Raw genomic sequence first — 24,467 nt, forward strand, 5'->3', positions numbered from 1 at the left:
TTTGGTTGTTACATTGGAAACATGATAGCTTCAAAACCAGTTAATTGGTTAATTAATGTATTGTTCATTTTGTGATTGTAATTGTTTTCATATTATTGAATTAATCTTAAAGTGTCCATTTGATTTGATTATACAGTGCTTAACAAATTTATTAGACCACCCTAACCCTAACTAAAGTAAGGATTATACCATAGCTGCCCTAAATTAACAGCACTGGTAATTACCAAAATCATTTTTTATGTTTCTGCAATGGTTAATACACCAATATGTAGAAGCTCTTTATCCCAAATGATATTTTTAATGCTAAAATATAATTTTAATTGTTATCAATGAATTTTCAAATGTACTGATTTACAAAAAATAAAATGAAAAAAATAGTAAAGAACATTATTATTTCTTGATTAATATGTCAAATTATAGTTATTTACTTGCATTCCTGAACAGAAAAATGAGTTTTAGTGGTTGAATGTTATGCTTGATTCATTTCTGACTGCTCAGAGAAGCCCAGTGAGCTGGCTCAAATTTGGGTGAATTCAGTTTGAAATCCCTCATTCCCGTTTAAAATGGTAAAAGTGGAGAGCTCACTGAGAATGAAAGAGTCCGCATTAAAGCACTTCATGATGCTGGATGGTCTTTGAGACAAATATGACAGGTGGTCTAATAAATTTGTTAAGCACTGTATTAAGTAAAGTTGTCAAAAGAAAATGAACTGAGTCAAAGACAGAGTAAGATGTTTTCATGCACTATGAAAGGAAATATCAAAATGAGTAAAAGTAGTCGCAGAGTCCCGGTGAACCAGTTCTGGAAACACTGGTCTCTCTTCAGAGGCTCTCAGACTGGAGTCTTGGACCTGGGTGACCTCACAAGAAACAGAGCCCACCTTTCTTCATTGATCTGCAGTGAGCCTCAGGGTGCTACTGAGCATCTTCTCCAGCACTGCAGGACTTCTACTCTTCTTTTATTTCATTTATACATGAAGGACTCGCATTTCATATCAAATTATGTTCTTTTTAATTCATATCTCCTTGGAGTTAATCATTTTACAAAAGATGAAAAAAAGTTGTTCTCTTTCATGATCACTATTTTAGATGGGCTAGATTTGGTTCTTATATGATAAAAAAGAGTCTAAGATCATTTAAATTCTACTGTAAATTAGGTTAATAAACATACTTCATTCTTTCAGTTCTTAGGCACTTTGATTGTAGCAAAAATAAATGCCCATATCTTACTGACAAAAAAACTGCACATCTTGATTATCTTAAGAGTTTTCCTCTCATTTTCCTTGGATACACACAAAATAAAAAAATATAATCATTTACTCCAGATTGAGTTGGGGCTGTAATGTGTCTGCATATCCCTCATAAAGTAAAGTAGGTAGTTGCACCCTTGAAGACTACCCAAAGGGTGCAGACCTTATAGGACCCACATTTATAATCATTGTATTCAGAGGACAGTGTTGATCAGTGTCTGTCTACACCTTTCAGATACACCAACACACCTGCAGGGAAAAGATAATGGTATGACTGATTTCACTGATGGTAGCCCCCTATCAATTCTAAAACAAAACATTTTACAATGTTCAGCTAGAATGAATAGTTTATGATTAATTCACAGAAACATATACAATCAATCAATCAATGTAAGCTGATATACACATGACAGGTCAGCAATTATTTAACCTGGGATTGAACCCCTGGGGAATATACTGAAGTGAAATCAATTTGTTTTAAATATATTACATATTTACATTACTGTTGAACATAGTACCATAGTCAAAGTGGTCTCTCAATGTTATTAGATCTCATAAATCAGAAGGAAATTCATCAGTTGTCTGAGTTCAAGCATTTATGATGTTATCTGATTGCTTTACAATCATCACTATTTGACCTCAGGTTAAGAAAAGTCTTCTGTCTTGACCTGTCTCTGCTTGTATATTTGCCTTGGATCTGAGAACATTTGATCACAAACATTGTTTCAGCTGTAGGGTTTCACCACTCTGTGATGTGCAATAAGTCAAGTTCAATCTGTTGGCAAACTTGGAGCAGCAGAAGTGTTGCTCTCCTCCTTTCACTAAACCCTCAGCAGCTGAAGGGTTTCTTCCCATTTTGAATTCTGTGTTTTTTAAGACTACATTTTTGGATAAATCGTGAACAGTTTTTCCCCTGTGTGAATTCTTTTGAATACTTTTAAAGCTACATTTTCAGTAAAATATTTGACCACACTCAGAGCAGCTATGAGATTTAATATCAGACTCTCTTCCCATTTTTCACTGAGTTTAAACCTGACTGGTGTTCTGTTGTCTTTTTGTCCAATCAGCACTGTCACCAGTCTCAGCTTCAGACAGGTCTTCAGTCTTGACCTGGATCTCTAGATGAAAATCTCTCCCTGGATGAAAGTACTTAGCTGCTTCTGATCCTTTGCAGTCCTCTCTATCAGCTCCTGTTTCTTTGTCTTTTTTCTCCTCTGCTTGGTTTTGAAGAAGTTCTTCAGCCTGACCACCAACACATTTGTGTCTTGCTACCTGAGATGACCAAGCAAACTTTTTGCCACACTCAGAGCAGCTGAAAAGTTTCTCACCTCTGTGCTGTGCAGTGTGACTTGTCAGGGAAGACTTATATTTATAGCTTTTGCCACATTCAGAGCAGCTAAAAGGCTTCTCTCCTGTGTGAATGATCTTGTGTTTTATCATATTAGTTCTAAATGTAAATTTTTTCCCACAATCAGAGCAGCTGAAGGGCTTCTCTCCTCTGTGACTAGCCATATGACTTTTCAGATTACTTTTCTTGTTAAACTTTTTACCACACTCAGAGCAGCAGAAGGGTTTCTCCCCTGTGTGAATTCTCATATGACTTGGAAGACTACATTTCTGGCTAAATCTTTTACCACACACAGAACAGCTGTAGGGTTTCTCTCCAGAGTGATTTCTCATATGCACTGTAAAGTGGCCTCTAAGGCTAAATGTTTTACCACACACAGAGCAACAATGTGATTTCTTATCAGACTTTCTTCTTGTTCTTTTGATATTTTTCACTGAGTTTAAACCTGACTGGTGTTCTGTTGTCTTTGTCCAATCAGCACTGTCATCAGTCTCCACTTCAGAAGAGTATTCCGTCTCTGGTTGAAAGCATCCGACTGCCTCTGATGCTTCACAGTCCTCTCTATCAGCTTCTGTTTCCATCTCTTCAGTGTTTTGTTGAAGACACTCTGGGGACTGAGGATTTTCTTCACTATCTTCATTCTTCACAAGTAAAGGATCAAAAGTGAACTTGATGATGTCATCCTCCTCTGGCCCTTGAAGATGCTCTTCCTCCTGATTCCTCCACAGTTCCTCTGGTTCCTCTTTAATGCGCAGAGGCCTTGTAATCTCCTGGTTCAAACTGGATCTTCTCTCCTGTTGCTCAGGAAGAACCTCTTTTTTAGGCAAGGAAAGCTGAGGGACCTCTGATGGAAAGATAACACACAAAAGCACAAATTAGGGAAAACTCATTTACACCCAAATTTATGACAAGTAATACTTATCATAAATTGTCACTCTTTTGTGCCCTTTAAGTGGACTGATTACCCTCTTCGATGCAATTTAAATTATAAAAAAGGCTTTGTGCTTTCTAATTAGACACAATTTGACAAAGAACCCTCTTTTGTGCTCTTTAAGTGAAAAATGGCTTTTTGTTCTCAAAGTGGACAGTTCTCTAAGTTTTGGTGCCCTCTGAATAGACAAAAATTGATAAGGTGCCCTTTTTGTAGACAAAATTTGGCTTATTGCTCCTTCATATGAACACAATTTGACAAACAGCCCTCATCGGTCACCTCTTGTAGACAAAATTCTAAAATGTGCCCTTTAGTTTAGAAAAAAAAAATGCTTAGTGCCCTCTAAATGGATATATGACAATGTGTCTCTAGGCTGCCTTTAAATGGACAAAACGTGATGAATTGCCCTCAGACCTGCCCCTCCAGTGGTCAGTAAGTGATAAAGTGTCCTCCAGTGGGCAGGTTCTCCTCTCAGGGATGCATCCACATGTCTAACAGTGGAGAAATGCACTCTAGCTCCTTGGTGTTAAGTTCACTTTCATCGACATCCTCCTCTGTTTATCTTTGTTGAATCAATGATAAAATGGTTCATGATTCCTTGTTGTTTTTACAGAGCTGTGGTAGGTAGCCTATAATCGCATTAAAAACAAAAATGTACTCTTAACCAGTATTTGAAACGTTCAGTTCAAAAGTTCAAGCTCAAAACAATCATTGTGATATTTTTATGTTCAAAATGAACAAGACTGAATCATATCACAAGTTCTGCAGTATGATGTTTCAGACCTTGAGGAAATGTCAGGAAGGTGACCTTATTTAATTTGGATTGACAAGCTCGGATCTGCAGGCACGTATAGACCGTTCAGACAGGGATCCTTTCAGGACTAAAACCAACAGTCTGGACTCGTTCAAAGAGGCTGTGATGTTGTATATCAGCTTCAGTGAGGAGGATGGCTGAACAACACATCTCTGTTGTTATGCGGCGCTAGCTGCGGCTAACACTGCGCTGTGTGGATGTGAACGTTAGCTGGAACTTTTACAGTAAACAAGTTCATAGAAGAAGACAGGAAACAAACCTGACATATCCTGAAACGGAAATCTGGACATTTTCCTCACATCCAAGAGTCAGATGTTAACTCCGATCTGCCCTTCCAGGAGGCTTGATCATTCAAACATGCTAACTGAGCTCCGCGGTTCAAGTCTTGAGCACCCGGAAACAAAAACACTACTTCCGGTGTGATAATTTCGCCTTCAGAGTAAAGGCTGAGCGTCAAACGTCCTGCCCAAACTCCTCTTTGTGGTATAAATTATTCACACTTTACGACTCCAATTGTCTTTTTTTCCATTGTAAACCTGCTCAGCCAAACCTGCAGCCTGCTCTTAAAAGTCTCACTTTCCATAGTGGATAAGTAGCCACGAACACAAACAAGTTTCACTTACCAAGATGAGAGACTAAAAGTGTCACTTTGCTCTCCTCTAGTTTCAAAATGATAATTAAATTTGTAATATACCCCTTTAACATAACTAACCTTAATTCAGTATTCATTCTTTGTGGTTGAGATGGCTTGGCAGATTATAGATTTTTTTCTTAGATCTCCATTTGACGTGATTATACTGACGGAAGTCAAAAGAAAGAAAAAAAAAAAAGATTTAATCTCTATTATTGTGCAATCTAAAACATAAAAAATAAAACAGGTAAGAAAAACGTGGTGACACACTGAATCATTTAGAGAGGGCGAAAGGCATTTTTCAAGCACAGACTGAGAGCAGTATGAGAAGAAATGTCAATATGAGAGTAAAAGCAGCAGTAAAGTCTGAATGAGTCGGCAGTGGGAACACTGGTCTCTCAGCTGGCTCTCTGTAACTGAAATGTGGGATACCTTGGCAGCCTCACAGGTCACAGATCCCACCTTCTCCACTGGTCAACAGGGCTCCTGCTCTCCTTTCTTATTCCTTATAAACTAATGATTCGCTTTTAATATTAAATGATGCTCTATTTATTTTATACAAATAGTTTAAATAACTATGAACAAGTCACTTAATATCATGACTATTGTTCTTAATGTGATGGATGTTTGGTTGAAATTGAATAATAATTTCTTAATGTTAAAAACAGAGATTATGTTCCTTTAGACTATATGTCAAACTCTCTCAGACCATATCAATTCACTTAATTATATTTCATTTCTTAAGTTCTTGGGCATCAAAACACATTCTCAAGTAGCTTAAATATGAAATAATGCTGAGTATTACTGTCAAGCACATATTGTCCCAGTATTCCATGGGTTAGCACATATAAAACCAGTCTATTTTTTTCATGACAAAATATATTTATCAGAATCATCACTTACTCCAGCTAGAATGCATACCTTTCTCCATTACTTCAAAGTCTGTCATCATTAAATCTGGTTGATGTTATTGCACTTCAGGTTTTCATTTTAGTATTTGAGTGTCTTAAAAAAATACTAAATACTTCAACAGTTGTCTTGTAACAAGGTTCAATATTCTTTGGCTGCTTTTTATTACTTTGTGGTCACTTTTCTTACTTGGGATTTTAAAAAGAACTTAAATGTTTTTATAGCTTATGGCAGCAACAAGAACACCACTTCCTGTGTGATGATTTTGCCGTCAGAGTAAAAACATACAGAGTTTGTGTGTGGGATGTTACTGTGTATAAACAGAATTGTTTGATGACTACATTCTCTTCTTGCCTATAGACCAGGGGTGTCAAACTCAAACACAGCAGGGGCCGGATTCTGGATTCAGCACTAATCTGAGGGCCTAAAAGGGTCACCTTTTTAACCATAAACTGTCAAACGTATTTCACCAGTAAAAAAAAAAAAAAAAAAAAAAAATGTGGGAAAAAAACTGATTATAAATGATTTTGGGGTTAATAAAGTTAAAAAGATATGTTTAAAGGCTCACTATATGAGAAAAGTAAATTTATTAGTTCAAACAGGTCAAAACATGAAATTCAATTTGAAAAGATATGTTTTTAAAAGCAAATATATTAGAAAGAAATGCAAAGTTTAAAAGGTCAAAATATGAAAAAAATTGTAATCATGAAATTAAAAGTCAAAATATGATTCAATTTTTTAAATTGTGAGTCTTAAAAGTCAAACTATGGGATTATGAAGTCAAAGCAAGGAGTTGAAAATACGAGATAAAATACAAAATAATTATTTAAAAAGGTCCAAACATGACTTAAAAGTTTTAAATTATGAATCTAAAAGCTCAAAATATTATAGAAGAAGTCAAATTATGAGTTGGAATGCTCAAAGTACAAAATAAAATGCCAGAATCCCAAGTTTGAGTCCTTATTGTGAGATGCAAAATTTAAAATATGAAATTAAAACACAAATTAATTTATTTTCCCACATTCCTGACTTTTTATCTAATTATTTTTACTCCTAACTATTTCAGATTTTATGACTTAACAAGGATTTCTTAAATCATCAAGGATACATTCACATTTTTATACTTGAGGAAATCTGCAGACCTCATACTGATAAGCCAGTTATAACAGAAATATCATCTGATCTTGCGGGCTGGATTTGGCCCCCCGGGCCTTGAGTTTGACACCCCTGCTCTAGACTCTCTATGAAAAATAATAAACAAATAAATCTACTAAATGGAGTCCTTGAGCTGCCCACACCTGCAGCACAACGATTATGTCTCTGATTTCATTGATACTCATCCCCTGATAGTTTAATAACACATAATAGAATGCAAAAAAAACCAAAAAAAACAAACAAAAAAAAGAAATAGCAATTAATTCACATACATACTGTTTCCACACAAATTTATCCATTAAAACCAAGACACATAAGACAGTTGCATAATCTAAGTCTCCTCGAAATGAATTAAGGTGTATCAACTTATATTTGGTACAATACAGATCAACACTCCAGCTGAACACTGCTGTACACTCAGAGAGGTCTCTTAACATTATTAAATCCCAGAACTCTGCCAGCATTGCTCATGTTCTCTGTTCCCATTCCAATCATCATTACTTAGGTCCTGAAAAGTCTTCCGTCTTGACCCCGGTCTCTGGTTGTATATTTGTTCCTGGATCTGAGCTCCTGGAAAGTTTTGATCCTCCACAGTCCTCCCCATCAGCTCCTGCTTCTGCTTCACGTTTCTTCTCCTCGGTTTGGTTTTGAAGAGGCTTTGAAGCCTGACCACCAACACACTTGTGTCTCCTTAATGTAGAAGACCAAGCAAATGTCCGGTCACAAACATTGCAGCTGTAGGGTTTCTCACCTCTGTGATGTGCCATGTGAAGTGTGAGATAATGATTAAACTTAAAGCTTTTACCACACTCTGAGCAGCTGAATGGTTTCTCCCCTCTGTGACTACCTATGTGAGCTCTTAGATTAGACTTGTGTGTGAATTTTTTACCACACTCAGAACAGATGAAGGGTTTCTCTCCAGAGTGGACAAACATATGCTGGGTAAGATTACCTCTTTGGGTAAATCTTTTATCACAATCAGGGCAGCTGAAGGGTTTCTCCCCTGTGTGGATTATCATGTGTTTTATCATATTATCTTTGAGGGTAAATTTTTTCCCACAAACAGAGCAGCTGAAGCGTTTCTCTGTATCATGGACTGACTTATGTATGGTGAGATTACCTTTCAGACTAAACTTTTTACCACAAACTGTGCAGCTGAAGGGTTTCTCTCCAGTGTGACTTCTCATATGACCTATAAGAATAACCTTTGTGATAAATCTTTTACCACAACATGAGCAGCCAAAGGGTTTCTCTCCAGTGTGAATTCTCTTATTTGTTGGTTTTAGACCTCTATCACTAACAATCTTACCAGAATAAGAGCCCCTATGAGAGTGACTTTTCTTATGTCTTGTCAGATGACATTTTTGATTAAATCTTTTACCACACTCAGTGCAGCTGAAAAGTTTCTGTGGTGCATGAACTAACACATGTTGAGTTAGATGGCATTTCTGAGTAAATTTTTTATCACACTCAGAGCAGCTGAATGGTTTTTCTCCAGTGTGAATTCTCATATGTTGCTTTAACTGACATTTGTATTTAAATATTTTGCCACACTCAGAGCAGCAGAGGGATTTCTTATCAGTCTTCCTTCTCTTCTTTTTGATGTCCCCTACTGATTCTGTTGTGTCCCTCCAATCAGCACTGTCATCAGTCTCAGCTTCAGAGGAGTCTCCAGTGTTGACCTCAGTCTCTGGTTGTAAATCTCTTTCTGGATCAAAGAACCTAGATGCTTCTGATCCTTCACAGTTGTCTCCATCAGCTCCTCTCTCCATCTGTTCTGTTTTTCTTTGCTGGAGCTGTGAGGACTGAGGTTTCTCTGTGTCATCTTCGCTCTTCACAGGGACAAAAGTCAGCATGCTGATACCACCTTCCACTGGCCCTTTCGGCTGCTCCCCCTCCTGACTGCTCCACAGTTCCTCTGGTTCCTCTTTAATGCACAGAGGCTCTTTCATCTCCTGGTTCAGTCTGTAGCTCCTTTCCTGCTGCTTGGGGGGAATCTCTTCTTTGCTCAATGGAAGCTGCTGGACCTCCACGGGAGAAACTAAAATACAGATGCACAAAGTAAGGAAAGCTAACTTTCCCTTCCAACAAGATTTAAAATTATGATTTGACATTGTTAGTTTTTTTAAGTTGCCCCCTCAACATATCACAATTTCCATCAACCAATCAACAGTTTTTCTTCTTAATATAGAGCAAAATGTCAGGATAATATCCACAAAGGGCAGAACTAGATTATACCATTCCCAACATCATATAATGTACTGAGAATGTAAGATGATCACAGAGCAATGCAGAAGTAACAGGATGCATTCAAACTTTGAATAGGGATACCTGAGGTTATTAGTCCTTTAAGTCAGCAATGTTTTAGACAAATTTCATAATCAATGGTACAAAAGAAGGAATTGGAGGAGCTGATAGAAAAGGATGGCATTGATAAGCAGGAACGAATATTGAAAGCTGATGTTACCAAGCCAAGCAAGTAAAAAAAAAAAAAAAAAAATTGCTTCGTGGAGCCATTATAGTATGGAGAACCCTGACAACAAAAACTAAGTAGTCTGTATCTTTTTTCACAATTGTTACAATTTCTATGACTGCAAGCAATATCTGCGAATCTAAAGGTTTGAGGTATGATGGTAAAACTAGTTTAATCAAACAATGGTAGGCAGATGAAACAAAGGGAAACTTAAATGTGATGTTTTGAAAGTGACACAATTCTTAATTATGTAAAGATTTTCTGTAGGGCTCTGCCTGGCCTTTATAAGACCATATGAGATCACTGATCAGCTGAATTTATGGATATAAAAGCTACGAGCTCCACTGCAGGCCCCAGGCTTTGTGACGCTACAGTGTGGGGCTTAAGGCTAAAGACTACAAACATCCATGAATCAAACACCAAAGGATATAGCAATCCAACTTTTTGAGTTCTGATACTGGGTACCTACTGATAACAATACTGATCCACTACCAGTGATAAATTAATAATCAGTATTGCTCACTGCGATAAGACTTTGAGCATTTCACATGTAAAGTAGCATCAGTTTGTTGTACTTTGGTGAACAACTTAAAATGAATACAAACTGAACTCCTCTGTAGATCATCAACCTGACCCTGAACCTGAGAGCTGTGCTGTTGAGGGCATCAGCCCCTGGTAGGGTGGAAAGGATCCAAAGGTTATGAGGGAAATAGAGCACTATCAACTCCGCATACTTGGGCTCATGTGCACAGACAGCTCTGCATTTTGTTCTTTTCCTTGTTGTCACAATAAGTGCCATTTGTAATATGGTGTATGGGTACAAGTTGAGAAAGAAAGATCTAGGCTAATCAATCAAATGTTTGAGGATCAGCTGGCACCTTACTGATAAATAGAGCATTGTTTTTTTAGGAGTGTATGATATCATTTTTATTATATCAGTATCACCAGATACTAGCATAAAAAGTGAATCATCAGTGTCAACAGATCTGAAAATTTCTGCTCATATTTACAACTGATATTTTTCTATAAAAATCAGCCTGTATGAGCTGAAAATATTCTACTTCAAAGTGTGTTTTAAGGACTAAAATTTTATTAATTTATTCATCATAATACTTTAAATTGGGTGCTTCAAGGACCGAAGTTTTAGGTTTGAACTACATCTAAATATTGTAGTAGATATCAGTGCCGGATAAATTTAATTTTTAAATACCTGGGATTGAGGTGGGACACCAGGAAACGATCCCACAACTAGCGTGTGAGAACTATAGCCTCTGTATATGGATACCTGCCCTGGCACCCATAAATGGACCACTGATTAAGAATAACAACAGCAACATTAACAACAGAATTCGATCTGCCTCTGCCACACTATCACCTCTCTCCTATGCTGACTATGGCCTCTCTGATCTCCTCCACCTTTCCTGACTCACAGAAAACCTTTTTGATGATTCAGATCATTAAAAGAGTTAGCAAACTCTGAGATGATTGGTCAAATGAACGTTTTGATATTCAGTTTAGGAACCCAAAAACTGAATTTGAAGTTTCGTTTGCATTTTTGGTCAAGGATCCCTGCTTTTATAGGAAGACGAAGCGCAGGGTGAGCTCCAAGAATGAAATTCCACAGTAACTCAGCTTAGACAGGTTGTCGAGACTTTCTTAGTGTTTAGTAGGGCTGGACGATTATGGCAAAAACAATAATCACGATTATTTTGATTGATATTTAAATCATGATTAATAAACACGATTATACATTGATTTCAAAATTTGAGTATTTATTGAACCACAACTTAAAAAAACAATCAAAAATAAATTAGTAACACGTAAAATAATAAAAATATATTAAATAATAGCAATAAAAAAACAATAAACAAAAATAAATATCCAATCTACAAGCACTCCTGTAAAACTTGCAAAATTTGCAACATGCAAAAAACACTAATAACACAGCCAAAACACAACCCAAAAAAACTCTGTGAAGCACACATTAATCGTTTTTCTTCGATTATAATGTTTTTATGATCATGAGAAGCCAAAATTGAAATCACGATTGAAATTAAATTAATTGTCCAGCCCTAGTGTTTAGACTGTACAGCCGAAGATCCTTTTAAGGGCTAATACCAACAGTATGGAGAAGTTCAAAGAGGTTATCAGACCAGAGTTAATATTAGCAGCTATTTTTAATTTTTGTTTTATTCTTTAAATGAAATGCATTTAGTTTTAGCCCCATTTTAGTCATTTCTATCCTTTTTAGTTTTAGTCTCGTTTTAGTTGACGAAAACTCTTAATATTTTAGTCTAGTTTTAGTCCATTAAAGGTCCTCACATTTTAGTCTTTACTTTTAGTTCAAGCATTTATTTTCTTGCCTAAATCTGGTACCAAATCATGGTAGTGTGTTCTCTGCACCCTGCCAAACCTGTGGTCCCTGTTTTCTACAGCTGAGAGGCAGAAGCAATACAGATGCATTGTTTTTGACAGATCTACCCACAGTGGAGAAATGTCACAGAATTTCCGATGAAAACTACATTACATGAGAGTTTTGGTCTTCTTGACGAAAACTAAATGTAGTTTTTGTCATGGAAATAAAAGCTGTCGATGAATAGTTTTAGGCATAGTTTTAGTCGGCGAAATGAACTCTGTATCAGACTCAGTTAGGACTGCTTATCAACATCACACATCTCTGTTAGTTACAACAACAGGCCCTGGTTCACACCCGTGAGGCTAACTGAAGCAACTTGAGTCTTACAAAAACATCCATTTGTTTTTAGAGCAAATGTATTTTCACTCTCTGTTTTAACAACTTTGTTAAAATTGTGTCGCGTTCAGCCCATCAAACAAGACAAAATAAAAGCCTTTTAGGTCCAAAACACTATTGTTATTACGAGCTAGCTGCGGCTAACACCGTGCTACCTGCATTAAACAAGGTTACAGAGGAAGAGAGAGAACAAACCTGAAAGATCCTGACACGTGGACATTTTAAACACATCTAATAGTCAGAAAAATAGAAATGTCAATAATCCTGAGATCACTCTGCTCCTGCAGGACGCTGATTAATCCAAACACGTTGACTGTTTGGAGGAAAACTACGTCCATGACCCGGAAACAAAACTATCACTTCCTGTTTACTTAAGTGGCCTTCAAAATAAACGTACAGCTTCAAATGTTCTCCCCCTCAATACACTTTATGGTATTGAAAATTTTTCACTCCGACTTTCACTCCGACAGTTTTGTATTTAAAAGATACTCAGCTCTGCTGCAGTTCCTTATGGAGGGGGCAGCACCATCAGGGTGGGAGACACCAACCAGCTTAGAGGACATGGAGCATAGCAACCAATCAAACACCACACACTTGGGCACCTTTAACGTCTGTTGATTTTCTTCTTTTCAGGAGTTTCTGTCAGATGTTTTTTTTTTTTTTTTTCTGCTCCACCACTCACACGTTGTTTCACTTCCCTTTCAGAAGCCTCTCATGCACAACAGCAATGAGAAACCCCATTGGACCAGAAATATGTCAGACAGCACTGGCGAAAAAGTCTAAAACATGCAAAGATGGAGGGCAGATGGCCCAGTGGTTTGGTTACTTTCTATGTATACGCAGGTGGTGTGAGTTTGGGTCCAGCCTGTGGCACCATTCCCACATGTTTGTCCCCCACTCTCTCATCCCTGATTCCGATTCTATCTACTCTCCTCCTCTGTCAATAAAGGGGGAAAAAAAACACAAAATATATCTTTAAAAAAAAAACTACAAATACCCCTCAAGATGAGACAAAAGCATCTTCATATAAATGCAAATCAAAACAAGAGGATCAGAGGTTAATTTGGATATTTTGGTTGGCTAACATTTATTTATTTAACATTTATTTGACATGGACAGCCATTAAGATTGATGCCGTGACACTGATCATGCACTGGTCCCAGACGCATGTAAATGTTTATAGCAAAGTGCTCATGTTCATTACCCATCCATGGGAGGCTTTGAGAAATTAAAGTTAGAAATAAAGGAAGCTTTATTCTGTTCTCTTTGATAAAGGTTTGTGTGTCCTACCTTAATCATTAGAAGTCAAATTTGTCTTCACTCATCCTTAAATCATATTTTTGCTCCTTTTGAATAAATACATCATCGAAATAACACACATTTAAAGAAAAATTCTTAATTTTTTTTAATTACTTCCAACATCCAGTCTGGTTCCTTTCCTGAATGTGAACCACAGTGATGCAAATTCGTTGAGCCGTTGTACAAAAACCTCTAGCTGTAGAGACACATGGCTCTCTGACTTTAACACAAACTCCACCCTTTTTCTGACAGAGCTGACAGAATCAAGGAAAACAGACACTGAAACATAATTTCCAAAAACTGTCCATAAAACTTTGAATTATTTTCAAGAACTTTATCTCAATCATAATACGTAAAACTGATGACATTTCTCAGAATAAAGGTTTCAACATGAACCTAAAACCCTAAAAATGTTTTAGTTTCTAATCATTGGTTGATTAATCAATTGATCTTCTGTAAGGCAGTGTAATCAGAGTGATCCCAGTTAAAGTGAGTGGGATATTTCCATAGAGAGCCAATTTGCATCAGCAACACCATGCTCCAGTGCTCTGGGAGAGTTTAAAGTCCTGACACTTGAACATTGAATGGCTGACAGCTGTCCTTCATCACAGCACAAATCCTCCTCATCATCAAGAACATGCCTCTGATCTGCGTCCTCATCTGGACTCTCCTCTGCTGCTGCTTCACAGGTAAAGTCCAGACAATCCAACTTATCTTGTCTGTCAACATCCGTCCCTCTAAAATGAAGTCTCCAAAACCATGACTCTGCTTTCTTTTTTTGTTTCTGTATCCTAAGAGTCCAGAGGACAGGTCACAGTGACTCAGCCTGCAGCAGTGAGCTCTGCACTGGGAGCCTCCATCACCATCTCATGTAGGACCAGTAGGAATGTTCATTTCTGGAACAACCTCCACCTTTTGTACTGGTACCAACAGAGAGATGGTGGAACTCCTAAACGCATCATTTTTGATGCCTTCCGTCGGGTATCAGGGACTCCAGATCGTTTTTCAGGCAGTGGCTCACACTCTGACTTCACTCTGACCATCAGTGGAGTCCAGATTGAAGATGCAGCAGTTTACTACTGTCAGAGTTATAATGAGATCAACAGTCAACGTGTGTTCACACAGTGAAAAAGCATCGTACAAAAACCTCCCTCAGTCAGACTGAACAGAAACTGAACCGACTGCTGCAGCTGGAGATTTCAGACTGACACACTTCACTTCACCTCACTGAACCTCTCTTTCCACAGAAACAAATTTAATCACATCATACAAGATGCTGTTTTTTCATGGAACAGGGCAAAATGTACATAAAAGCATTCTGGATCCCTTGTGAGTGAAGAAAAGTCAAAACAAAGTCATAATAGTCTAAATCATTCAATTATCATAATAACTGAATCAATGAGTAATCTCCCCTTAAAGACACTGGCAAATGAATTTATAAACTCATAAAAAGATAGAAGGACAGACATAAGTACCTTCTCAGGCACACTGCCATAAAGTTCTCTTGTATGTTGATGATACACCGTTATTTATACATAACGTACACATATGTATGTTCAAATCACTACAATACATTACAAACAGTTAGGTTAAGTCCAAGCAGGGCAACTGTTTCATTTCCAACCATCTTTCGTTCATTAATAATCACTCATTCACGTGCCTCCCTTTCCCTGCTCTGGTAATTAACTGGGCGTCTACACAATAAAAACTGGTGTGTTAATTTCTCAGTGTTAAGTTGATTTAACTCCCTAAGTGCAATTTTAACTCCACCCTGAGTTGAGTGGTCTTCAGTGTTGGAGTTGTTTGACAGTGTTGATCCCATCAACACTGCAGAGAGTCAATTGATGTAAGCTCCGCCTACTTCCATTTTAAAATTTGAATAATTTTCCCATGATGCTCTCATGCAGAGTGTTCATATGTGTTTTAGATGTTTTGAATCGTGTTTGGATATGTTTAGATGATGCCTTTTGTACCGTAATCATTGCTTGGAGTCTTTTGTTCACATTTCTGGTGGATTGTCGAAGATTTTTAAGTTTTTAAACTTTCCACCATGAGTGAATTTGTTTTCTGAATAAGTCACTACCTGCCATTGGCAGCAAAGCGTAGTATATGTGTAAGGCAACAGGGGCTGCACGAGTGAGCAAAGTGTGTCTATCACTTACCATAAATCTCAGTTATGTAACAGCTTTGTTAAATTGCTTAAGTATTACACTTAAGCAAGTGATTGATCATGTTATCAATCAATCTGCTGAAACACTTCAGAAAAGAATGATCGTACTATGGTGTTAAAAAAAAACACCATCATGTGTTGAAAAGTAACACTTAAATACTACGATGTATCACTATTGGATTAGCTTAGGTGTTAAATTTAACACTGTGGGAGTTGAATTAACACTGACATAGAGTTGATTTGTTATTACAGAAGAATAGGTAACTAACAAAACTGGGAGTAATTTTTACACTCCTCAGAGTTGATTAACCTGTAGTGTTAAGTTTTATAAAAACTGTACAGTGTTAGCCAGTGTTAATTTTTTACTAAATTTTGAGTTAATTTTACTCTGAAATTTTAACACCGGGCAAAGAGTTAATTTAACACCAATCCTGATAAGCACCAAATACATTCGGACACAGTGTTAACTTGAACTCTTTAAGTGTTGGTTTAACATTGCAAAATTTGCTGTGTACTCACTTAAAGTCTGAGCCTATCCCACTCGGCCACAAACTCTCTTGATCCAATCATCCTTCTGCTGTCAAATTTTGAAATCTGTTCTCCTCTACTCTGCAGTCAGTCTGTCGTTACAGTGCAACTACTGCAACCCTCCTCCACCCCAGCCACCTCCATTACATCTCATCATCCACATCCAGCTTCTCCATGCTATCCAACGACTTTGTAATAAAACAACACATGCACATACACTCAAAGAGATTTCCTTTGACAGAGGACGAGATGGAGATGCTACTTAAAGCTATTGTAAACTGCAAAGCAAGTAATCCTTCAGAAACTGTCAAGTCAGAGAGAGTCAGAACTCCGCCTTTCTGTTGTACCTGCGATGCTGTGAAAAAGTACTTTCCCCTTCCTGATTTCATTTTGTTGCAGTTGTCATACTGCTCCATTATTTCAAATCCTTCAGTTATTAAAAGCACCTTATATGATAACACTTCAGAGTTTCACTTTTTAATATCAGTTTCTGAACACTTTACATCTTAAATACTTGAACAGCTGTTCTGTAACAAGGTCTCAGATTCCCTGTAATCACACCAGATCTGTTGATCTTCTACACTGTCTATCAGCCTCAGCTGATTTAAAAATAGGTCCATAGGATCAATCATCTTTGACCGTTCATCAACCTCATGTACACAGTGAAATCAGAAAGTATTCAGACCCTCTTCACTTTTCCCCAATTTTGTTATGTTGCAGCCTGATGCTACAGTCCTTTAAATTCATCTAAATTCCTCCCACTCAGCCATAAAGCCCAGATTGGTGGAGGGCTGCAGTGATGGTTGTCCTTCTGGAACTTTGTTTCATCCCCAACCAGGATCTCTGGAGCTCAGTCAGCGTGACCATCCAGTTTTTGGTCACCTCTCTTACTAAGACCCTTCTCCCCCCATTCGCTCAGTTTGGTTGGGTGACCAGCTCTTGGAAGAGTCTGGACTGTGTCAAAATCCTTCCATTTGAGAATTTTGGAGGCCACTGTGCTCTTGAGAATGTTCAGTGCAGCAGATTTTTCTGTAGCCTTCCCCAGATCTGTCCCTTTCAACAATCCTATCTCTGAGCTCTGCAGGCAGTTCCTTTGACCTCATGACTCGGTTTGTGCCATGATATGCATTTCTAGCTGTGAGGCCATCTACAAACAGGTGTGTGCCTTTTCAAGTAGTGTCCAATTGCTTTAATTTACCACAGGTGGACTCCAATAAAGGTGCAGAAACATCTCAGCAAAGATAAAGAGAAATGAGAAGAACCTGAGCTAAATTTATAGTGTTGTTGGGTCTGAATACGTATGCCAATGTGATTCTTTCTTTTTTTACTTGGAAAAAAAATGTTTTTCACTTCATCATGATGGGACACTGGGTGTAGATGAATTTGAATAAAAGTAAATTTAAAGTACTGTAGCATCAGGCTGCAACATAACAAAATTGAAAAAACCAAAGGGGTTCTGGATACTTTCTGAATGCACTGTAAATGCTTGTGATAATCATCCCTGTATTCTGTTTAACTAGGTCAGATGGTCCTTGCTCTCACTTGTTCATGTTCAAGTCACTTGTAGGTATGCAAACTTTCTCTAGAGCAGGGGTTCTCAACGTTGGGGTCGGGACCCCATTGGGGGTCATGAGAGACTGAAAGGGAGTCTCCAGATGCCTTTAAAACACTAAGAATATTGTTTAGATTAGACTACCAATTTCACCAAATTCTAAACTGTTTTCATCACTTTTGATATGAATACCACAGCTTAACTTTACAATTGACCATGATTTTACTGGCCCCCAGTTTGGCTTGGCTCCAGAAAGCTCTTCCATTTTCCCCCCAATGGGTGGCCTTGTCTCCAAATGACTATTCTTGAATGTGCATGGCTGTGTTCAACCACCTTCAGGTACAATGGGGGTCCCCAGCACTTTGACTTTGGCAGTCGTGGGCTGAAAAGGTTGAGAACCCCTGCTCTAGAGCACATAAAAACCATTCTAATGGCTGGCTTAGACTTCAGAGTTAGACTGCATTCTGATATTAAAAAGTAATCAGTTATATTAATCCATGAAGAAGTGAAATATTGATTTTGTGAAATTGTTAGAGGAGTGTTACATGTTTAGAGTAGCTACTGTTAATGTGTGTTTGCATATGTGTTTAGCCTCTCTGCTTTCAGACATTAAGACAGTGGCCCCCAAACATTTTATCCTTTAAATGAAGGCCAGCTTTCTGCTGCCCCACTCACACTCTCAGCTGGACCCATGTCTACACCAATGATAAGATATATTTTCTTTAAACCTATTTCCTCATGTATTTGTCAGTTAATGCATGTTTGCAGGTGCAAATGTTTATGTTTTCTGGTCTTATATATTAACAGAAGATGTGTCCTCTTTTGATGAGATGTAAGCATCACATTTACCCATAAGTCTGACAGAATTCATGTTCATTCATGCTCTGCTCACAGTACAAAAGTCTGCATCAGATAAGAATGAGATAAAAAGGTTTATTTAATCTTGCCAAGCCCCCTGGTATATCTAGAAAGAGTCTCGCCACAGTTTTTAGATACACAGACACATCTAGTACAATGCTGATACCAGTTATTTCACTGATGATTACCGCCTGTTAGTTTCACAATGATATGTAACAAACTTCAACAAAAAGAAACAGTATAATTAATTCCCAGACATATTCACAAACTGATCCATAAAAACCAAAACACATAGGACAGGTTAAATGGTTTAGCCTGGGGTTGGGGCTCTGATATATGCCATAAACAAAATATACAGTATATATACCAGATTAACTTTCCAGTTGAATGTACTACCACACTCAGATTGTTCTCAGAAACACTATAGCATCTACTAACCCTAAAGGAAATTCGCAATATCAAGCATTACTCATGTTCTCTGATCTCCTTCCAGTCATTATCATCGTCTTCGATCTCAGGTTCAGAAAAGTCTTCTGTCTTGACCTTAGTCTCTGGTTGTAATTGTGTGTCAGGATCTGAGTTCCTGACTGGTTCTGATCCTCCCCAGTCCTCCCCATCAGTTCTTGTTTTTGCTTTCTTTTTCTTTCCTGTTTGGTTTTGAAGAGGCTCTGAGGCCTGACTGCCCACACACTTGTGTTTTTTCAACTGAGTAGGCCAAGCAAACTTTTGGTCACAAACATCACAGCTGAAGGGTTTCTCATCTCTGTGATGTGCAGTGTGTATTTTCAGAGTGTAACTGTACTTAAAGCTTTTACCACACTCAGAGCAGGTGAAGGGTTTCTCCCCTCTGTGATGTGCCATGTGAAGTGTCAGATAATAATTAAACTTAAAGCTTTTGCCACACTCAGAGCAGCTGAAGGGTTTCTCTCCTCTGTGTCCAGCCATATGAGATCTCAGATTAGAGTCATATGAAAATTTTTGACCACACACCGAACAGATGAAGGGTTTCTCACCAGAGTGGACTATCATATGTTGGTTGAGATTACCTCGTTGAGTAAAACTTTTACCACACTCAGAGCAGCTGAAGGGTTTCTCCCCTGTGTGAGTGATCATGTGTGTTGTCACACTTCTTTTAAGGGTGAATGTTTTTCCACAAATAGAGCAGCTAAAGGGCTTTTCTCCAGTGTGGACTGACTTATGCATGACGAGATTACATTTTTGATTAAATTTTTTACCACATTCAAGGCAGCTGAAGGGTTTCTCTCCTGTGTGAATTATCATGTGTTTTGACAAATAATCTTTATGGGCAAATGTTTTCCCACACTCAGAGCAGCTAAAAGGTTTCACTGTTGTGTGGACCGTCTCATGTCGGGTGAGATTAGTTTTTTGATCAAATTTTTTCCCACACTCAGAGCAGCTATATGATTTGTCAGTTTTTCTCCTCTTGTTTTTGACCTCTTTCACTGTGTTTAAACCTGACTGGGGCTCTGTTCTTTCCTTCCAATCAGCACTGTCATCAGTGTCAGGGTCAGAGAAGTCTTCAATCTCAACCTCGATCTCTGGCTGCACATTTTTCTCTCGATCAAAGTACCTGGCTGCTTCTGATCCGCCACAGTCCTCTTCATCTGCTCCTGTTTCCTTCTGTTTATTCTTTCTTTGATACAGCATTGCAGACTGAGGTTTCTCTGCATCATCTTCACTCTTTACAGTGACAGGCACAAAAGTGAACTTGATGATATCATCCTCCACTGGCCCTTGGAGCCGCTCTCCCTCCTGACTGCCCCACAGATCCTCTGGTTCCTCTTTAATGCACAGAGGCCCTGCAACTTCTTGGTTCAGTCTGAAGCTCCCATCCAGCTGCTCTCGGGAAACCTCGTCTTTATTCAATGAAAGCCGCTGGACCTCCTCAGGGGAAACTAAAACACAGAAGCAAACATTATAGGAAGCTGACTTTAAATTTAAAAAATAATGATTCAATGGCGATACTCATTGTTATGAGTTTTTGAAGTTGCCCCTTCAACATATCAATCAATTAATCTTTTTTTTCTAACTATAGAGCAAAATTCAAACAAAAGCTATATCCGGATCATTTATAAAAAGGGCACGACTAGACTGTATTTTTTTTCAACATCAAATCATTTACTGTTATTGTAAGCTGGTCACAGAGCAATGCCTAAGTAATGGCATGTATCAAAACTTCGAATAGATATACTTGGCATTCATTTCTTAAGCTGTAAATACTTTTGTAGCTGGATTGAGCTCACCATAGTTGCATTATTCCAAAATAAAAAAGATTTATTGCAGATTTGTATCTGTTTAAAAGCAAACAGAACATCCCCTTACATTCCTACATCCCACCTAAAAGAGATCTTTGATTTTGATTTTCTTAAGCAACTGTAGTAAGAAAAGGCACACAAGCAACAGGGATGAGCTCAGCCTTCAGAGGATTGTCAAAAAAAGACGATTCAAGAACTTAGGGGAGCTTCACAAGTAGTGGACTGAGGCTTGAGTCAATGCACTAAGACACCACACACAGACAGGTTCAGGAATTAGACTACAAGTGTTGTGATCCCAGTGTTGAGCCACTCCTGAACCACAGAGAGCATCATAAGTGTCTTGCCTGGGCTTAAGAGAAAAAAATGAACCATCACTGCATGATCCAAAGGTCTGTTTTCAGATGAAAATACATTTTTGCATTTCATTTGGAAATCACGGTCCCACAGACTGAGGAAGATCTGAGAGGCACAGAATTCAGCGTACTTAAACTGTGATAAAGATATTTTTTTTGTAAAGTGTAGGAACCTTATTCAATGTATATAGAAATTTTCTGAAGATTAGTGCAGTGTATTTCCTCTTAGATCTCTTAAGAACTAACATTACTCTGATCACATTCATTCCTAATGGCTGTTCTCCACTTACTGGCTCCCAACGGACATTTTGGGTCACATGATTGCAAACAACCTATTGTCAAGAGGAAGATGAAAGACACCAGACTCAGCAAGACAAGCTAAAGGCTGCTATAAGATCTACCTGGGTTTCAGAACAGCCCAGCAGTGCGAAAGACTGATTGGCTCCATGCCACATAGCATTGGAGCCCCAACCAAGCACTGAGTGCATGAATTAACATAATTTTCCAGGTTTACATCTATGAAAAGAACCTGAGTTAGTGGATTTTTGTGAGCTGTAAATTGAAATGATGATGATTAAAATGGAAAGAGTCTTGAAAATTTTCACTTTTTGTGTAATTAATCTAGAATATATGTCAGTTTTACTTTTTAAATTAAATTATTGTGGGGGTTCATGATACTTAAAGTGTGATATTTGGATACAGAAGGTTAAAAAGGGGGAGAAGCAGGTGTTTAGTTGTCAAGATGGAAAATCAGTATATATAATCAGTTTTGAAAAATAAGGCTTTTTATCTAATTGTTATTAATTTATTTTTAGAGTTTTCTCATATTCACAATAAACACTACGATAGCTCAGAGTTTATCATTAACTAGGCTACTAGACTGAATTATATCACACAATAATGATGTTCCAAACATTCACTTGAAGCAATGTCTTCTCGAAGCGGACCTTGTTAAATCTTAGCTGATGAACTTTGATCTACAGACATGTCTTGACTGTACAGACTGGGATCCTTTCAGGACTGATAGTAACAGTCTGGACAAGTTCGAAGTGGCTGTGATGTTAAATATCAGCTTCAGTGAGGACTGCAGGACAACATCACACACCACACTTAGTTACGACAGGCCCTGGTTCACACCCAAACCAGCATGCATGAAGCTAACTTAAGATGAAACAAGTACATTTTGAAAAAAAAAAAAAGTACCCTCGCTGCTGGTTTTTATCCATAAAATGAAATTCTGACACATTTAGCCGTCAAACATAAAGCAGCAAAGGGTTTCCGAGTTCAGAAAGCAAAGTTCTGTTGTTAGCAGGAGCTAGCCGCGGCTAACACCGTGCTCCCTGCAGCACTTACAGTAAACAAGCTTCCAGAAGAACAAAGGAAACAAACCTGAAGGATCCTGAAACAATGACATTTTAAAAACATCCAAGAGTCAAAGAAAGAAGAGAAAAGTCAACTGTGAGTACGTTTTTTGGAATTACTCTGCTCCCGCATGACGCTGGATCTAAACACACTAACCCTCAGACTGGAAAAAGCCCGCAAGACCCGGAAACAAAACCCTCGCTTCCTGCACGCGTAGTTGGCCTTCAAAATAAATGTGAAGCATTGAATGCACTGCCCGAAATACATTTAAACTGCTCCAAATATCCCAATTTAACTTTCACTTGGATTTTTTTTTTCGCATAAAGATACTCAACAGAGAAAAAGTTGAGTCAGGCTCGAAGATTTTTTTTTAATAAATTACCAAACACGATCTAACCACTAAGTTTATGGATCAAAGTATGATGAGACTAGAGCAAACTCCTGCTGGATGTAAAGTTCTTGATTTGTGGAGTTGGACAGCACTGTCAGGCTGGACTTCACATCACTACAGAGAAAGATGGATAAATCTCCTTTGAGATTGCTGACTATGAAAAATTCATTGGCTAAGAGCTCGTTAATGGGGGCGCTCCAACTAGTCGGAATTACAAGTTCATGGCACATTTTTCTTGAAAATTTAAAAAGTTAAGGGGGCAGATTGAACTAGTTACTCCTTAAAGCTAAAGCATTCCTTCAGAAATATAAGCAAGATATTGACATAAACTGCTCTTTCTGCAATAACTCACCAGAAACTTCACATTTGTTTTGGACTTGTTTATTTACAGAGGAATTTTGGTCACAAAACTTGAGTTTCATTAACACATACTTAATTCCAGACATCTCCTTTTGTTAAAAAAAAAAAATACTTTGAAAAATATTTACTTTAGTGTTTTTGTTTTACAGACAAGGGACAGAGACAACCTTTTTATTATAGACCTTTTATTTTTACTGGCAAAATATCACATCCATAAAAGAAAATTTGATGGCTCAAAACCTTTCTTTCCAGCATTTGTATCAGAACTTAAAAGCTATATGGACTCTATTAAGTGCTCAGAAAATGCCAAAGCTATAAAGACGAAGTTATTTTATTCATTTCATACATTTTGTAACCGTTATGTTTAATGCCTTGTCACCTTAAGCTGATGCTGCCTTCCCCCTGGAAATATTTATTTCTGTTGTGTGTACTGTTCTACTTTTGTTACTGTTTATATTTATTATTTATCTTATGTTTTTGTTTCTGTATGCGTATCTCGATGAACACCTGTATGTGCCTTTGTTTTTCAATAAAAATAATAATTAAAAAAAAGTTAGTACTTGTAGCAGTTATATTCCGAAGGTCATATGCGTCTACAGGAAGTCATGTTTTTGTTTCCGGGTTATGATGGTTCTCGCCCGCCGAGCACTAATAGCATGTGTGGATGATCCAGCGTCCTGCAGGGGCAGAGTAATCCCAGAAAGTGTTCAAAGTTGACTTTTCTCCTCTATCTGTGACTCCTAAAATGCCCGGGGTTCAGGGTCTTTCAGGTTTGTTTACTGAAAATGTTTCAGAGAGCTGATGCTGACGTTCACATCCACACAGTTAGCCGCAGCTAGCTACTGATATAGATAGAACTTTGTTTTCTGGGCTCGAAAAATCTTTGCTGACAGCCTGTTATGGGAAGTTTAGATTATTTCTGTCAAAGGTATTATAAGTGAAACTAGTAGTAACAATGCATGAAGAATTTTCAAAGCGACAGGTCCTCCTGGTGTCTACAAAACATACACATCCCAACAATGCAGAAAGCTGAGCCATCAGTTATTGTATGTGTTG

The 24,467-nt window shown here is 37.8% G+C and overlaps 3 protein-coding genes and 1 gene segment (V, D, J or C); 1 reads left to right on the plus strand and 3 right to left on the minus strand.

The window, feature by feature from the left end:
- The window catches only part of LOC121523649, an 820,099-nt gene that overhangs the window by 504,775 nt on the left and 290,857 nt on the right, over window positions 1-24,467 (plus strand). Inside the window, 1 exon segment of the V gene segment in view lies at window positions 14,660-14,681. Coding sequence covers window positions 14,660-14,681 — 22 coding nt within the window.
- Window positions 1-24,467, minus strand: part of LOC121523651 (immunoglobulin kappa light chain-like) — an 813,481-nt gene that overhangs the window by 503,019 nt on the left and 285,995 nt on the right. The window contains exon 6 of the mRNA XM_041808591.1: window positions 13,676-13,701. Coding sequence (XP_041664525.1) covers window positions 13,676-13,701 — 26 coding nt within the window. The remainder of the gene's footprint in view (window positions 1-13,675; window positions 13,702-24,467) is intronic.
- Window positions 1,685-12,591, minus strand: LOC121523572 (gastrula zinc finger protein XlCGF57.1-like). 3 transcript variants are annotated; one of them, XM_041808505.1, is made up of 2 exons: window positions 12,458-12,577; window positions 1,685-3,441 (listed from the first exon to the last, which is right to left on the minus strand). In XM_041808505.1, exons 1-2 carry the CDS (start codon window positions 12,480-12,482, stop codon window positions 2,276-2,278), a joined length of 1,191 nt encoding a protein of 396 aa, XP_041664439.1. In that variant the 5' UTR covers window positions 12,483-12,577; the 3' UTR covers window positions 1,685-2,275. The 3 variants fall into 3 exon arrangements, with proteins under 3 accessions (XP_041664439.1, XP_041664438.1, XP_041664437.1); XM_041808504.1 differs by lacking the exon at window positions 12,458-12,577 and adding an exon at window positions 4,602-4,730; XM_041808503.1 differs by lacking the exon at window positions 1,685-3,441 and adding an exon at window positions 7,231-9,078 and having other exon boundaries at window positions 12,458-12,591.
- On the minus strand, window positions 18,725-22,818 carry LOC121523581 (zinc finger protein OZF-like). Its single transcript, XM_041808516.1, has 2 exons — window positions 22,688-22,818; window positions 18,725-20,585 (listed from the first exon to the last, which is right to left on the minus strand). Exons 1-2 carry the CDS (start codon window positions 22,710-22,712, stop codon window positions 19,135-19,137), a joined length of 1,476 nt encoding a protein of 491 aa, XP_041664450.1. The 5' UTR covers window positions 22,713-22,818; the 3' UTR covers window positions 18,725-19,134.

The sequence above is a fragment of the Cheilinus undulatus genome, linkage group 16, assembly GCF_018320785.1.
Source record: "Cheilinus undulatus linkage group 16, ASM1832078v1, whole genome shotgun sequence".
NCBI classification, from domain to species: Eukaryota; Metazoa; Chordata; class Actinopteri; order Labriformes; family Labridae; genus Cheilinus; species Cheilinus undulatus.